This window comes from Nycticebus coucang, chromosome 3 (assembly GCF_027406575.1).
Source record: "Nycticebus coucang isolate mNycCou1 chromosome 3, mNycCou1.pri, whole genome shotgun sequence".
NCBI lineage: Eukaryota > Metazoa > Chordata > Mammalia > Primates > Lorisidae > Nycticebus > Nycticebus coucang.
The window spans coordinates 127,039,570-127,056,265 of NC_069782.1; the positions used below are offsets into that span (position 1 = coordinate 127,039,570).

A 16,696-nucleotide genomic window follows, 5' to 3' on the forward strand; every position below is an offset into this window, starting at 1 on the left:
GGCCCTCCTGGGAGACCAACAGGAGCCTTGAGGGGCTGAGCAGGTGATTTGGTCCATTTCCTGTATCCAAGGTCCCCGGTCCACTCTCATTCTCTCCCAGTCCTGAGCCCCATTAGAATGCTTTGGGCCAGGAACAGGGACATCTTAGGCCATGTGTGTCCTGAGGTTTGTTCCTCAACAGTGGTTCTCAAACTTGAGTGTGATAAGAACCATTTGGTGCTCATTATTTCTGATTCCTGTGCCTCACCCCCTGAGATTCTAAATCAGGAAGTCTGGGGTGGGCCCTGAGATTCTGTGTTTAAACACTGCAGTAGATTCTGATACCAACGGTCTCTGGACACCTTTAGACAAATGTTGCCTCAGAAAGTTCCTTGCTAGACACAACACCCAAATGCTTGAAGATTCCTTCCACTTCTGAAACTCCCTTTGCTCATCTACCAGAAATGCTTGCCATCCAGCATTTCCCAAAGGATGTTTTACAGAACACCAGTCCCGAGACAAACAGCTCTGAAGGAACTGTCCCACAGACAAATCTATTTGGAATTCTCAGTGCATCTTTTGGAAAGTTAAAATATTCATGGTCATATTAAAGGCTCTGAGAAGTCCTGCAGTAAATAAACCTGTTTGTCTTTGCTTAACATAGGTTTACGCAAACAGATTTATCTTATAACCCCCCTTTTATGGTGGTGTGGATTTATGGGTTCTGCCCTGTTTTTGTGGTGGTGTGGATTTATGGGTTCTGGGTACACTAGAGCCATGTCCCTCTGCTATGTCCCTCCAACAGCAAAGGGCTGGCTTCTTGCCCAGTACTCTCCCTCCTTCAGCCTCTTTCTCAATCCCTGTCCTTTCTATCTCCTCATCCTTGGCACTGACTCCTGACCCTTAGAACCCTCCTCTCCTGATTCCTCTGTGACCCTCCTCCCCACCAGCCCAAGGATGAAGGGCCATAAGCCAGGCCATAGTGTCTACCGGAAGAGGCGGTTGGCCGAGGAGCTGCGGTAGGCAATGTTGTTGAAGAAGATCTCCAGCTCCTGGTCATTGTCAAAGTCAGCAGCAATGACTGTGCGGACAGGGGAGGGCATGGAGAACTTGGGTGAGGCGATGTCCTGCAGGAGAGAGGCCTGTGGTCAGCGGATAAGACAGTGGGCATGGGCAAAGGGCCAGCCCCCCTCTGCTGTGCATGGGGCAATCACAGGCAAGGTGGCGACCTCTCCTCTGCTACCTCCCTGCAAGGTACCTGGGGTGGCTGACCTCAGGCTACTTGTAGGAAGACAAAAAAGGGAGGATAACAGTCCTCAGAGACACCAGTGAGGCGCTTATTTGTTTCCCAGTCAGGACCACATCAACCCCTCCAGGCACCCCCTTGAGGCAGCATAAACATTAGTGGTCCCATTTTTCAGTGGAGGTAAATGAGTCCTGGAGAGAGAGGGGAACTGCCCAAGTCATAGCTAATGAGTGGGGCTGAAGCCAAGGCTGCTGATTCCAGAGGTTGTGCCCTTTCTACGATGCCGCATTCCTCTTCTGGGGAGCTGGCTGGGCACCACGCTCTGCTGTGCATTTGAATCCAGGCTCCACTGCTGACTGGCTGTGTGATCTTGGGCAAGTTACAGAACCCCTCAGATCACACTTTCCTCATTAGTAACATGCCCAGATTGTGAGGATTGCACATAAAATGCTTGGCACAAAGTGGGCTTGAGACGGATTGCTGGCAACCTGCCTTGCCTTGCCCCGCTGTCAGCCTTGGGAAGGTGGAGGAGGCTGCCCATAGCTGTGCTTTTGCTGCCTCTACTCTCTAATATTGTTTCTTGGGAGACTTTTCAATTTTGTTTTTGAGATGTTTGCTTTGGAGGGCTTCAGCATCACCTACACCCATCCAGGACTCACTGGGAGACCCCATGCCCAGCTGTAAGGGGCCCTGGGTGGCCCTGGGTGTGGGTTTGCCGCTGAAATAGTGGGAGCTATGCAGGATGACCTTTTGTTTCTGAGCAGAACACCCCATTATAGGTTGGTTCTTCCCTTAAAGACCCTGGGAGCCCATCCAAGTCCTAGGATCCACATGGAGAGGGCTGGGAAGGGCACAGTGGGTGTTGCTGGGAGGCCTCTCTGCCCCAGACCTGGCCTTGCCTTAGCTTCTTGTTGTAGGTCCTCTCCCAGTGGCCACAGGGAGGAGCTGGCTGGGCCACCTGGTGAGCTGACTGTTCTGGGGAGGCCAGGGAGGAGGTTGTCCCCATTAGCACGGAAATGAGGTTGATTAAAAGCCTGGCCAGCTGGTCAGGGGGGATTGAGCAGAGCCTTAAGAGCTAGGGAACAAAGAGACCTCAGGCTTTGTAAACCGTTATTATTCTATTGATCCTATAAAAATGGAAATCTCCATGGCCGTCTTGGGGTTGCCCCATCTAATGCCTGGGCTTCCAAGATAATGTATGTTAAGCTCTTAGCACAGTTCCTGGCACATGGAAGGCAACTGACAAATGGGACAGTTGTTACTATCATTGCTATGGCTCCCATGAGCTCTGGGGAGGGGCCGTCAAGTTGGTTAACCAGGTCTTCAGCCTCAGCCCGTTGACATTCAGGGCTGGATAATTCTTTGCTGTAACGGGCTGTCCTGTGCCCTGTAGGATTTCAGCAACACCTCTGTCCTCTATATACACATGGCACTAGCCCCCCCTTCCCCAGTTGTGACAACCCAAATGCCCCAGACATTGTCAGATGTCCTGGGGGAAGGCAGCACATCACCCCGGTTGAGAACCTGGGTTAGAATGAAAGCTGAATGCAGGTGGAAATCGCCTGTCTTGATCTTTGCCAAGATCCCAGGGGGATCGGCACCCTGCGTTCAGAGCATGCTCCCCAGCCCCCAAAGGATCTCAGGCCTCAGCTGGGGGGTAGGGCTGGGCCTGAGCACCCCAGGTGACGGCTTATGAGGTGCTAGCTTGTGCGGGGGCCTCCTCATTGTCACACATAAGGCAAACTCCAAGGTTTCATGGCCCCAGGGACCTCTCCAGGAATGTTCTCACTGGCTCAGGGTTTTTTTGGCAAGAACTAGGTATCTGCAGAACAATCCCTGAAATCAGCTTCAGTGATCCCTAGGCCTTAAACCAAAGCCCATCACACTGGTGGTGCCTCCATTCCTGCCACTAACAGCCTCAGTCTACTGACAGTTTGGGGCGTGGCACAGAGAGGGGTCTGAGGCCACCTTGTCCACCGTCTGCTATTTGTCCCTGGGGACAGCTGCTGGGAATTCTATGCCTTTAACCTCCCACTCTCTCCCACCACTTTGGCCGTGATTTGAACCTCGATTTGAAAAGCTCAGGCTGGGTTACAGGTTTCCTGGAGGCACCAGGAAAAGTGTCCTTGATGCAGAGAATGAAGCCCACCTCACAGGGCTCCTGCCCACCTTGGGAGGCGGCCCTGCTCCTCTGCCGACCTGGTTCCCTCTGCTCTGAGCATTGTAATCTTCACAAAGCCTGGGCTGGAGCCCATCACCCCTCTACTGCGACTCCCACCCCTCCAAGCCCCTTCTTAGCCTGCCGGGGGCCACAGGCCACGGCAGCAGCTCCTATGACACATCAGGGACACTGCAGAGCAGGTGGGGGTGAGAGGGGAGGCCCCTTCTTACCCGAAAGCGAGCAGGTGGGGGAGAGAGGGGAGGCCCCTTCTTACCCGAAAGCGGACCTTCCCGTGTGCAGCCATCTGCAGATAGAGGCGGTGGGGGCCATTCCAGTTGCCATAGACGATGTCCACTTTGCCATCACCGTTGAAGTCAGCCAGGGCAACACCTCGCCCATGCTGGTGGGGGTCGTCCACACCTGGCAGGCAGAGGCAGAGACCCTCAGTGTGGCATCCCTGCATCCCACTCTTACTCACCTTGCCTGAGCTCTGTGACAAGCAACGAAGGAAGGTGGCCCTTGAATGCTTCCTGCCCTCCAGGGAGTGGATGGGGAGGTAGAGCAGCAGTCTCAGAGGTTCCCACAGGGGCAAGTGGTGGGAGGGCCATCTGGTTGTAAAGAGAGCTGTGTTTTCCCAGCAAGCACATTGTTTTTTACTCAGTTTTGGGGCAGGGAGGATTCTGGACAAAATACCTCCTGGCCAGCCCTCACGCTACCACTGGGAGACATTAAGCTGATTGTGTCACTCTTGCTTAAATCTCTCAGTGACTCCCAGTACTCATGGGTGAAGTTCAAAGTCATGCCTGAGCAACTCGAGGCCCTGCCCATCTACCTGGTTTAGGTCTAATAACACCCTCGCCCCATGTGCTGAGCTCGGTCCCCCGTATTTCCTCTCATTCCTCAAATAACCCAAGCTTTTCCCAGCTTCTGGGCCTTCTCTGTCTGGTACACTCTCCCAGGCTCTAGGGTACCTGACTCCTGGTTTTTCTGCTTTCAGCCACAAAGTCCCCTCCTCAGGGAAGCCTGCCCTGACCACCCATCTGAGACAGCCACTCCGTCCACCCTGTCACTGTCCCCTACAGCCTCCATCCTGCTGATGACTGTGTGCAGTCATGTCCCTGTGTGGTTTACTTCCTCAGGGTCTGGTTTTCTGACCCTGACACTCTATGGGGTTAGGGCTGTCCTTTGGTTCCCCCTGTGTTTACATACGCAGTGTCTGTCTCAGGGCTTTGGTGACCAGGCAGTTTTCAGTAAATACTTTGCTGAATGAATGGAGGGACATAAGTAACATGATAGAAGGCAAACTAGGGACATAGGTGACAGCAGAGGAGATGCAGCAGCTGGGACAGAGAAACGCACAGCAAGCCTGGTGTGACCTGAGAAGGGAAGCCTCTATGCCCAGTCCCGCCCCCCACCTATACCACCCACTGATAGAATCCTGGGAGAGGATGAGGGTGGCATTGCCCAGAGTGATGGCCTGATTCCCTAGCTGCCCCAGGCCAGTGCAGAGCAGAGAGACTGTGACTCTAGGTGTCCACCCACACTGACTCTTCTGACCCTTGCAGAGTACAAACATCTGCCAGTCATCAGGCCCTCTAGGATGTCAGGCAAGAGGACAGTATGATGGGCAGTGGGGATCAGAGACCCCAGGGTAATGGGAACTCTTGCCAGTTGCGAACACAGAGATCCTGAGGTCGGGAAGCAGGAGAAGGCAGGGTGGACCCCTGAAGACCTTGGAGGCTCAGCGTCCTCTTGGGGGAAGAGGATACCAGGAGAGAGGGAAGAGGGAGGAAGAGGCAGTGAGACCCATACTGGAGAAAGAGTATTTGTAAAGGACTGTGGGCAGCCTCCAATCCCTGGGATTAATACCCCATTAATTCTCTGCAAAACTCCCTGGCCTGAATGTCAGTGGCCTTCTGCATTGGCCCATTTCTCTCCTATCTATAAGGCACCTTGACAAGGAGCTGGTTCCCTTTCACGGGAATAATCGGTGCCAGGCTGCATTTCACAGCAGCATCTGTTTGGGTGATGAATGCCCTCTTGACATGTCTTGTTAAACCCCTGCAATCATTCTGACTTTCAATTACGGGCCTAGCACCTTGCCGCTCTCCTCCCGCCTGATACCTTCTCCCACTCCAACTTGTTCACTCACCTCTGCTTCCATCTCTTTAACACCTTATCAAATCCTCTAGTTTTTCTCCCTTCGCTTTATGATTTTTTAGCAATGAGAAAATTTGCTGCCAGAGTACAGCAATAGGCAGGGGTGAGCCGGTGGGAGGACAGGCCAGGGAGCTGCCCCCACTTGTTTTGCCAGGGATGGAGAAGAGTAAGCCAAGGATGAGGGTTGATGGGCGACAGCTGGGGCTGGGTGGGTGTTGTGGACCAGGAGTTCCCCCAGATGGAGCCTCCCAGGCAGGAAGTCGAAACTCTGAATTTAGAGAGAGCGGACCAGCACACACGTAGGGATTTGACGCTGGCTGTTGGTGACAGCTAGAGCTTGCAGGGCCTTTGACCTATGTCTAGATCCCACTCATCTCTTCTTCTGGAGGCCAGAGCCCTCCCTATGCCTCCAGAAAGAAGGTAAAATCAAATCTTCCATTCCTCAGCAAGGTGGGGGTGGTGGGATGGTCTGGGGGAAGTAGCTGAAGGGCATACGTGGGATGTAACCACACATCAGTGAACTTTCTTGAAGTGCTCACTCTGTCACTCAGCAGAATTTATTGGGTGGCCACTGGGTGGCAAGCATTGCGTCAAGAATAGATAGATGAATGCCCCAGTCCATGCAGAGCTCCCAAGACATGATGGTCATATAGAAGCCTGAGTGGGAGGTGCCTGCAAGGGTTGGCGGGAACATGGAGGAGGAAGGGCCAGTCTCTGCCAGGTGGCGCCAGGGCAGCAGGAAGTCTTTGCGGAGGTGGCATTTGAGCTGAGTGGTGAAGGGCAAAGAGAGGTCTGCGGGTAGTGGGTGGGGCAGTCCAGGCAGAGGGAAGGGCAGGTGTAAAGGCTCTGAGGGGGAAGAGGGAGGTGCAGAGTGGGAGGAAGAGGCGCAGAGCGGGGAGCCTGGGGCACTGTTTCAGGTGCCTTTATCCCGTTTCTCATTGTAGCAGGATAATGGCCAGGAGTTCTACATGCCCTCTCTGCAGCTGCAAACATTCCCTGTGGCCTGAGCCCTGGGGGTTGTGGAATTGGGGGATAAGCACTGTTTCTCTGTGTGGTGCAGAGGATGACTTGTCCTGTTCTCAATGAGGCCAGAGGAGGCAGGACAGCCCAACGTCCCCTGTGAGTCTAGGGGCTCAGGGTGCACAGGGTGGCGTCTGCATCCACTCACCAGTGCTGGCCGCAGCATCCACAAACGTTCCATCGCCTCGATTGTGGAAGAGGAAGTTAGGCCCATTCTCGTTGTCACAGAAGATGTCCGAGGCACTGCTGCTGAGGATGGGGCCCACGCTGACGCCCCGGCCCCCTGGGAGAGAACATAGGCCCATAGTGAATGGCAGGATCAAAACCCCAGGCCCTGGGAAGAATTCTAACCTTCTGGATGTGTCCCTGAGCCTAACCCTGGGCCCACAGTCCCCATAAACCTGTGTGGAGGGCCATGGTACTGAGGGTGTGACCAGGGACGAGATGGATCCAATCACGCTGTGGCAGAGGGGTGATTCCATGAGCAAAGGAGCGCAGAGGGCACGTCCTCCAGATGCCAAGGCCCTGCCCTGCCCTGCCCTTCTGAGAGAGGTGGCTGAATTATGGTAATCCTAAAGCCAGCTCTGTCATGCCACTTTGGTGAAGTTACAGACCTCCGGCAGCCTCTCCCACTCCCGTGCTGAGTCACACATGTTCTGGTCAAGACGTGCGTGCTCCTCTTTAAAGAATCTATTGGGAGAGGTTCCAGTTTTACACAAGGATGCTTACTTGGCTTTGTTTGACGTAGAAACAATTATACTCATCGATAGAGAAGTGGTTGAGTAGATTACTCTGCATCCGTATGACGGGCCATTCTGCAGCTACTAAAAAGACCATGTAGATCCATATGTATCGACTTGGCGGAGTGCCCATGATGTATTGTTAAAAGAATAAGCAATTTGTCAAGTAATGGCATCACATGGTCTTACTTTTATTTTAAAAACATAGGAAAATACACGATATTCCTGAATATACATGTTTGGGCAAGCTTATTCAGTTTGGAGAAAAGTGGGGAAGGCCACTCCCCAAGCCATTAACATGGGCTACCCATGATGGGGTAGCGTTTGGGGACAGAAAGAGAGATGGCATTTGGCCTTTCCTTTAAATATCTTTGTTTCATTTGACTTACTGCAACAAGAGTGTAGTTTGAAAGAAAGAAATCCAATAAAGTATTTATATATTTATTTTAAAAAAGACAGAAAGAAACCAAGCCGGCTTCGAAGTCTCCAAGATCAAATTTGAGCCATGTAAAGAAGTCCAACCTTCACATGTCTTGAACAAAATACCCCCAGCCAGAGGCTTTCTAATAAAAGCTTTCTGCCTGCCTGGCTCCACCTTCTGCTCTCTGGAAAACCAAGTTGCACCAAGAATGCCTTCCCTCAGCCACCCTGCCGAGTGTCAGGAAAGTCAGGCAGAAAGCAGAAAGCGGGGGAGCCAGGACCAGGGCATGGAGTCCAAGCACAGCTGGGCTTCTTACAAACTGTATGACCTCAGGCAGTTTACCCTTTGAGCCTCAGTCTCTTGTCTGTGAAATGAGGATAGCCTGACCTGCTTGCTCTTTTCTACTTCTGGGTTTCTAAGAGGACAATAGGAGTGAGATAAACCTGTTAGCATGGGTGTTATCAAAAAGACAAAAGGTTAGCGTGTCAGTGAGGATGTAGAGAAAAGGGAAGCCCCAGTACACTGTTAGTGGGAAAGTAAACCAGGAAAGCCATTATAGAAAAGAGTATGGAGGTTCTGAAAAAAGTTAAAAATAGAAATACCAAAAGATCCAGAAATCCCACTGCATGGTATACATCCATAGGAAATGAAATCAGCGTGCTAAAGGAGTATCTGTGCGCCTATGTGTGCCATTACAGCACTATTCACAGTACCCAAGGTAGGAAGTCAACCTGAGGGTCCATCAATGGACGAACAGATAAAGGACACGTGGTATAAGAATACATGATGGAGTATTATTCAGCCTTGAGAAAGAAGGAAATCCTGTCATTTCAACAATGTTGATGATCTGGAGAACATTATGCTAAGTGAAATAAACCAGGCACAGAGAGACAAATACTCCATGATCTCACTTACATGTGGAATCTAAAAAAGTTGAACTCATAGAAACAGAGAGTAGAATGGGAGTTACCAGGGGTTGGAGATGGGAGTGAGGGTTGCGGAGATGTTGGTCAAAGTACCCAAAGCTTCCGTTAACAGAAAGAATGAGAGATTATTGTACCACATGGTGCCTGTAGTTAATGATAATGCAGTGTATGCTTGAATTTGCCGAGACAGTCGATTTTAAAAATGGTTAAGTATGAGAGGTAGTGCATATGTTAACTGGCTTGATTTAGCCATTCCACAATGTATATTTTGGAGTGCAGAAACCATGTTGCATACCATAAATACATACAATTTTAATTTGTCAATTAAAAAAATAAGGTGAGCTATACATGAAAGGGCTTCGGGGACCCTACAATCTTGCTGCTCAGAGTCAGACCTGGGGCCCCGCTGCAGGAGTGGCACCTGGAAATTGGTTAGTAATGCAGAATCTTAGGCCCTGACTGAACCAGATCCTGCATTCTAACAAGACGCCTGGGTGGTCTGTGTGCACATTATAGTTTGAGAAGTGCTGCCCTAAAGGGCTGTCAGCATGACAAGAAGAGTTATCAGAGCGCTCCAGAAGAACTCAATTTTTTAAAAAGTAAATAAGAGCTCAGACAGACCTGTGTCATGATGGGCCAGCCAGCCACCCACCTGCCTCTGGGACATAGGTGTCCCCAAAGTGACTGTGCTAATTAGAGACAGGGGTTCTCTTGGTCTCTGGGCTCCTCCCATCCTCTGAGATGCCCCCAAAGGAAATCATGGGACCTTTCTCATTTGTGCAAATGGAGCATGCCCACCAGAGCTGGCTTTTGGGGCCAGGGAGACAGGGGTGGTGGCGGTACTGGCACTCTTATTGCTGTATGACAATGGGGGAGAGGGGGGAATTGGACTCCTTGTTAACCAACTCTGGGCCCCATGCTTTCCAGATTCCTCTCCGATAATCTGATTAGTGCCCAAGCAGAGCCCAAAGCTCTTAAAAATGGAGTCACTAAATTCACATCGTCCCCATGGAGCATCCTCCAAGATATGGCATCTGCTTTTCATGATTTCAGCGTGGAGTGGAGTGGCTCTCAGAGGCCTTTCCTAACACCAGGAGGGAAGGGTGCTGGGCTACAACCTGGCCCCACCTCTGCCCATTAAAAGAGGAGTTGTTTAAGTGGCTGCCGTGGCTGTCCCTGCCCTGGTTCTGCCAAATGCCAGCCCCGGGGCAGCTTTGGTGAGAAATACTCAGCCTTGCCTAGGCCCCAGGAAATTCCAAGTGGGACCTGGGGACTGGCTGCCATGCAGCTCCATCCTTCCTCCCCCACTTCCTTCCGCATCCTCCAATTTCCTCTGTGCCTCTGGCTCCCAAGCTGTGACACATTCCCTTCATTTTCTACAAAGCAGGTTATTTCCTTTTTGGACAAATTTCTAAATCTTTCTAATTAACTAATTGGGTTGGGTTGAAGCCTTGTACCATTTGTAACCTGTAATTACTAGAAAATTGCCATGGTAACCACACTACTAATTAGCCACAATTTATTGCCATGGTAACTGGACCATAACAGAGATGTTACCCACAACTCCTTCTTGGCAAGTTGGCTGCACAGTTGGGTAGCAGGTGAGGTGGCAGTCAGGGAGCTGTCTCCCCAGGCACCAGCCCCAGCTGCCTTATGGTGGGTGGCTAAATGGGGGTCTGAGGTAGGGGTAGCCAGGGGTCTGTACCCCTTGCTGGCGCAAGGGGAGAAACTCCTAGGTCAACATACAAGACCCCTTCATACAAGTCCATCTCTTATAAATGCAGGCTGCCACTCCTATTGCCCTGCCAGGACACTGACAAAGTCCCCTCCTTCAGCAAGTATCTTCCACCAGGACCTTCCCTTTCCTCTTCTTTCTCTTGCCCACCCTCAACTCCAGCTTCTACGGCTTAGCACACAGCATATGGGGCTACCCAGGGGGCAGGTAGGAATGTCTTTATTTAGACTTGAAGAATAACGTTAACTCCACTTTCTATCAATTAATTCTTTTACATCTGAGGCTAGTGCATTCTCTTGGGGGCAAACAGCTCCAGGTAATGCTGGAAAGACAGTGCTGGTGGTAGGAAACCACAGGACTGCGGATCAGAGAGTCCAAGTTTGAGCTGTGTGACCTTGGGCACCTCGCTGAACCTTTCTGGGCTTCTGTTTTCTCAGCTACAACGTAAGACTGATCATATAATAATGGCTCCTTCTCTGGGCTGTCATAAATATTAAGTGAGCTGGTTTTTGGAAGGTGCCTCGGAAAATGTCAGGTGCCACACAGTCATTAGCTGGGACGATTTACCACCTGCTGGGTGAATAATATCCCTTTATTTTCCCAGCACTTTCAAGCTTCAAAGGCCTCTTAGTTCTGCTGCGGGGGTGTGTGAATGCTTCTCCCTGCTCATCTCTTCCTGAAGGCTTCTCACTCTGTGCCCCAGACCGTGTGAAAGGGGCGGAAGGGGCGGAAGGGGAAATGCTCTTTTGTAGCCCCCATTTTCTCTGGCCATATCCCAGCATTCCCTCTGAACTCTGCTCATTGGGCCCAAGCCCCATGGAGCAGCCTTGGTTGTCCTCAGGAACAGCACCTTTTTGACCAGGCATGGTGGCTCACATCTGTAATCCTAGCACTTTGGGAGACTGCAGCAGGATCACTCGAGGCCAGATCAGCATGGGCAACATAGTGAGACACTGTTTTCCACAAAAAATTAAAAAAAAAAAAAAAAAGAAAAGGGCGGCGCCTGTGGCTCAGTGAGTTGGGCGCTGGCCCCATATGCTGAGGGTGGCGGGTTCAAACCCAGCCCTGGCCAAACTGCAACAAAAAAATAGCCGGGCGTTGTGGCACGCACCTGTAGTCCCAGCTGCTCGGGAGGCTGAGGCAAGAGAATCGTGTAAGCCCAAGAGTTAGAGCTGTGTGAGCTGTGTGAGGCCACGGCACTTTACCGAGGGAGGTACAGTGAGACTCTGTCTCTACCAAAAAAAAAAAAAAAAAAAAAAATAGCCTGGTATGGTGGCACATGCCTACAGTCCTAGCTACTGGGGAGGTTGAAGCAGGAGGATCACTTGAGCTTAGGAGTTTGGGCTGCAGTGAGCTATGATCACACCACTGTACTTCAGCATGGATGACAGAGTGAGACCTTGTCCCTTTAAAACAAACCCTGCACCCCTATACCTCTAAATCTCAGCACTTTGATAAGGTAGCTTTAAGTACAATGATTCAGGTACAGGTGATCCTACTCTCAGATAGCATCTGGGCCAGCCCTCAGGGATTGGGGGTGGGTGGAACAGGTTGCAGGAGGGGTGTGAATGCTGCTAAGCCACTCCCAACTGAGGGCCTGGGGCCCAGGGACTAGACAGCATGGGGTTCACGGTGCTAAGGAAAGGCCGCTAGTTCTTGCCTGGCTTCGGTACCTCTGCACCCACAGAATACAGATTTGCGTTTTCTAGGCTTCAGTCTTCTTCCCTGTAAAGTGGATGGATGAATGAGAAGGTCTCTAAGGCTCCTTCTAGAATGCATCCTCTAGAGTGGACTACAGGATAAGTGTGTTGAGAGCTGATCCCAGCTCCCATCTAGACTCAGCACCTGGGAAGACTCTGAAGTGAGGCCTGTCAGCCAACACGTTTGGGCCCAGGAGATTAATCTGCTGGGACCTTGACAGAAATGGGATTCTGGTAGATACCAAGACCTGCAAGCTGCCAAGAACATCTAAGATACTGTAAAAGAGTGGGGCAAAGATGTTGAAGAATGTGGGGTACAGGAATGGGGTGGGGTGTGCATTTATGCATGTGTATTTGTGCGTGTGTGTGTGTGTGTGTGTGTATGAAGGGAAGGGTGGTATCAGGGTCTCTCATTTTAAATTTCCTGAAAAATTCTAAAACTGAATAACACTGTGTTGGTGCTGGTGTTGCCATTTCCAAGCCCTCTAGGAGCCTCTGGATGCTGGGCTATGTGGAGTAGTAGGTAGTGGACAAAGACAACCCCTCCTCAATCCCTCCTGCCCTGTCTCCACTGAGTGTAAAGGGGATGGAGGTGGAAGGACAGGCTCCATCATTTGTACTGGCAAGCCTGGGGGTGTATCCTGGAGTGGCCAGCCATAGGCTTGACATTTCTTTAAAATCTCTTGTGTTAGCTGAGAAAAGTGCATACAAAAATTACAGTTCTATTCTATAGCATATCTGTTTTCAAAGAAAAATCCTGTTTCCTCCCCCAACAGACATCTAATGCAACTAACACCCCAGGAAAACGGTCCCTATATATCTTGGGCTTTGGGTACCCCTTGCAAACCTGTGTTGCACTCCCTGGGGTTCTTGAGCCCTGTCACACCAGCTCTACCTGGTCCCTGGCTCTCACATCTGGCTTTGCTCCTGATAAAAGGCCAGCACCTGCCTGGGAATCTGGGAGGCTCCCCACTCTGCGGCCCTTGGTCAAGCCCACTGGTGGGAATCTGCCAGCAGGCCTCAGCTGGGTTTTAGGCATCTCTGTCTCCTCCAATAATGACTTCCTATAAATCAGATCTACCCTCTGCTTTGTTCCCAGCCAACAGCGAAGCTCCTACCCAACATCATAAATCCACCTTCACTTTCTTTCCAAATTTCTTTTAAGACTTCTTTTTTTTTTTTTTTTTTAATTTTTTTGTAGAGACAGAGTCTCACTGTACCGCCCTCAGGTAGAGTGCCGTGGCGTCACACGGCTCACAGCAACCTCTAACTCCTGGGCTTACGCGATTCTCTTGCCTCAGCCTCCCGAGCAGCTGGGACTACAGGCGCCCGCCACAACGCCCGGCTATTTTTTTTTGGTTGCAGTTTGGCCGGGGCTGGGTTTGAACCCGCCACCCTCGGCATATGGGGCTGGCGCCCTACTCACTGAGCCACAGGCGCCGCCCTCTTTTAAGACTTCTTTAATCACCACCTTGCAGTCTGGGCAGATGCTCCCTCAAAGGGTGAGGCCACAGTGCAGAGGTCCGGGGAGGGGGTGGAGGCCTAGGGGAGGCGGTGGCACTGGCCAGGAAGGAGGGAAGAGAGAGGGACCAGTGTGGCGGGAGGAGATTGCCTCTGCGACACAGAGGACACCTCCAAGGCCGGGGCTGATGCCTTTTGTGTCTGTCTGTGCCTAGCACAGTGCGCCCTGCACCCAGGGGATGCCTGGCAGAGGGCCTCAGAGCAGGAGTATCTTGGTATTTGCCACACTTGATGGGTACTGCCTGTGTGCCAGGCATGTTCCAAGTGCACCTCCTTTCTTCCTCAAAATGCTCCCATTTTGAAGATGAGAGAACTGAGGCTAAGAGAGGATAATATGTGGGTTGCCCAGATTGGAGCAGGATCTGTACCTGTGGCCTGGCTCCAGATCCTGTGCCCTTAGCCACTCCTAGACATCTGGCTCAAAGTGCTCAGAGAAGCTGAGGGGCCTGCCCAAGGTCAGAGGGCCCCAAGCCACAGAGGCAGGGTAGGGCTTTGATCCCTACCTACCCTGTGTTGATTCTATGCCAGGCTTGGCCATGGTGAGAACCCAGTTTCAGGGACTCCCAGGCAGGGCAGCTCACCCCACCGTCCTGGCTCCAAGAGGCTTCAGGCAGCTGGGGAATTGGGGGCTTGGGATTCTCAGGGAACCAGGGGCTGGGGATGGTTTACTTACTGCCCCTATTTCCCCCTCCCGGGCCCTAATAGTCCCCTGAGAGCAGGCACGGTGGCCGCTAGATGGCACTGTGACCCAGCAGAGTGCAGGTGGCCGCCAGAATCAATAGTGTCTGGAGAGGAGGCCTCTCCTCCCCCTTCCGCAGAGCCAGACAGCCCCTTGGCCCACCTGGCCCACAGGGCCTGGACTTCCCCTACTGCCCTGAGCTCCTGGCCAGGCAGCTGCTACCACAACAACATAGGGCCGTAGCTCAAGGTCTGAGTGCCAACCGGCGCCTGCTTCCCAGTGCATGCGGGGCTTTCCCTTCCCTGCCCCTCCCGTCTTGCTGGCTGGAGCGGGATTCTCAAGCAGGAGCTCCCCAGAAGGGGCAGCTGGCAGTGGCAATTTAGGCATCAGGAGATGGGGTTCTCATGCTCCTTCCCTACAAACCTCCTCTGTGACCTTGGAGGCTCCCTTCTCTCCCAGCCTTAGTTTGCTCTTTTGAAAATGGGAGGTTCTCCCAGGTCACAAAGCTTTCCAGAAGATGGGTGCTGTGACACTCCAGGGACCTTCAACTTCCCAACTGTACATCTACCCATGGCCTGCTTTCCAGTGCCTTGGCACTGGCCTGCGCTGAGCGCTGGCCACGTGCCTAGAGCCTCAGCCATTAGGCAGAGCTCAGTGCGGTGGCCCTTACTGTTGGGGTCCATTCCTGGGGCTTAGAGGGATACTCTGGGCTGGTTTTCCAGCCAGTTGTCCATGTGTTGTTAGCCACGTGATAAGGGGAGCAGCAGTTTAATGTTGGGGGGCTTGGTGGGCAGAAAAAGGGTGGGCTGAGGAAGGCGGGCAGATAGAATAGTAACATGGTGGGCCAAATGGGTTCTTGTCAGCCAAATGGCTCTTGGAAGTTTGCGGAGCTGCTCTAATGCATCCTCTGGGCACGCCAGCTGCCCCAGCCTCCCTCCATGCTTCCACAGAAGCTGCTGCTGCCTCCTTGAGCTGCCCATCCTTCCAGCCCAGCTGGCACAGTTGGCTGGGGCTCCTGTCCCCACTGTGCTCCTCAGCTGGCTCCTCTGGGTCCCCTCCATTCCCCTGCTCAGTTCTGTGCCAGCACAGCCAGCGTGAACAATGCCCCCTTCATGCTCACCCAGCCGCCCCCTCTGAGTTCTTTTATTCCATGTCTCAGCCACTCTCCCAGTCTGTGCTTTCCTTCCATCTCATCATTTTCAAGGGCTTCATTCCCCCACCCCCCAGCCCACCCGCCTTCTCTTGCAAGATCAAGGCCCTTAATTGCTAAGCCAACCCAGTGCACAGAACTGGGAACTATTCAGAAAAATTGACTGTGCAAATCTAGACTGAAGCGCCTGCATGTTTATTCCCCTTCCCAGGGAAACGTGGTTTATTACTGACACAGCCTTTCTGTGGTACGTTCATGCACGGAGCTCTCAGGCACTTTGATGGGGTTTGAGCTGTGCAAACTAGTTTATTGTTTAGTCATTTGTTTCCACAAACTTTGTCAGGTCAACATTCATCTCCCCTTTTCTCTGGGGTGGAAAGTTGGTTAGAGGAAGGCATCATAAACTTAGGGGAGGCAGTGTCAAATCTTTCTGGGCAGGATTTTGAGATTATGCCACCACCCAGGTATCTAGAGGTGGGGGGAAGCCTCAGATGACCTCTCAAGTGTGCTTTCAGCCCCAGGGTTTGGATTCAGGCAGGCTGCCACTTTGGAAGTCTCTTATAACACAAGAGAATTTCTACGTCTGAAGTGCAGGTCGGTGTGAGTGAGGCTGAGGTGCACATGAGAAGTTGCTGTGCACAACTCTGGTTTCCTGATTTTTGGCACCCAAAAGAGGAACTGGAGTGCTCTGCCATCAGCAGTCTATTGGCAGATTATCAGAGTTTAGTCAGCAGCCGTGCTGGAATTAGAGAAACAGCCTTCCCTAGAAAGATCTCCCTGTCAGAGACTCTGACAATAGGTCCCCCATCCAGAAAGATGAAGGGGGAGTGTGCCTTCAAAAAAAGTGCTGGAGAGGTTTTGGAACAAGAACACAATTCTTTGAGCTCAGTTATCCGAGACGGGACCCAGCTGAAGCTTAGGGATTTAGCACTCAATTCCTGGCTGCTTATGTGTAAGTAAATAATTTCATCTGCTATTTGGCAATAACGAATGCTTTAAATCTCGGCTTTTGTGATTTGTCAGTTTTCTCCTATGGAACCTGCTCACCCATCATTGAGGTTACAGCAGGGAATGGGGGAAGAGGTTCTAGGGAGAGGATGCTGCTGTGGTGGTGTTCCCACACCCCACTTTCCAGCAAGCCACTATGCCTGATGTCTTCTACTGGGTACCCCAAAACTCCCACCTGCCAGATATCTCAGCAACTGTAGGAAAGGCAGCATGAGAGGGGCCTTCTGTGGGTGATGGGATGGAATAGAGC

At 51.9% G+C, this 16,696-nt stretch overlaps 1 protein-coding gene across 2 annotated transcripts in view; it reads right to left on the reverse strand.

Annotated features, from left to right (window-relative positions):
- CRTAC1 (cartilage acidic protein 1) overlaps nt 1–16,696 on the reverse strand; it is a 152,192-nt gene that overhangs the window by 28,341 nt on the left and 107,155 nt on the right. For both annotated transcript variants that reach the window (XM_053584905.1, XM_053584906.1), the window contains exons 6-8: nt 6,715–6,849; nt 3,661–3,806; nt 970–1,106 (exon numbers count right to left, since the gene is read on the reverse strand). In XM_053584905.1, coding sequence (XP_053440880.1) covers nt 970–1,106; nt 3,661–3,806; nt 6,715–6,849 — 418 coding nt within the window. The remainder of the gene's footprint in view (nt 1–969; nt 1,107–3,660; nt 3,807–6,714; nt 6,850–16,696) is intronic.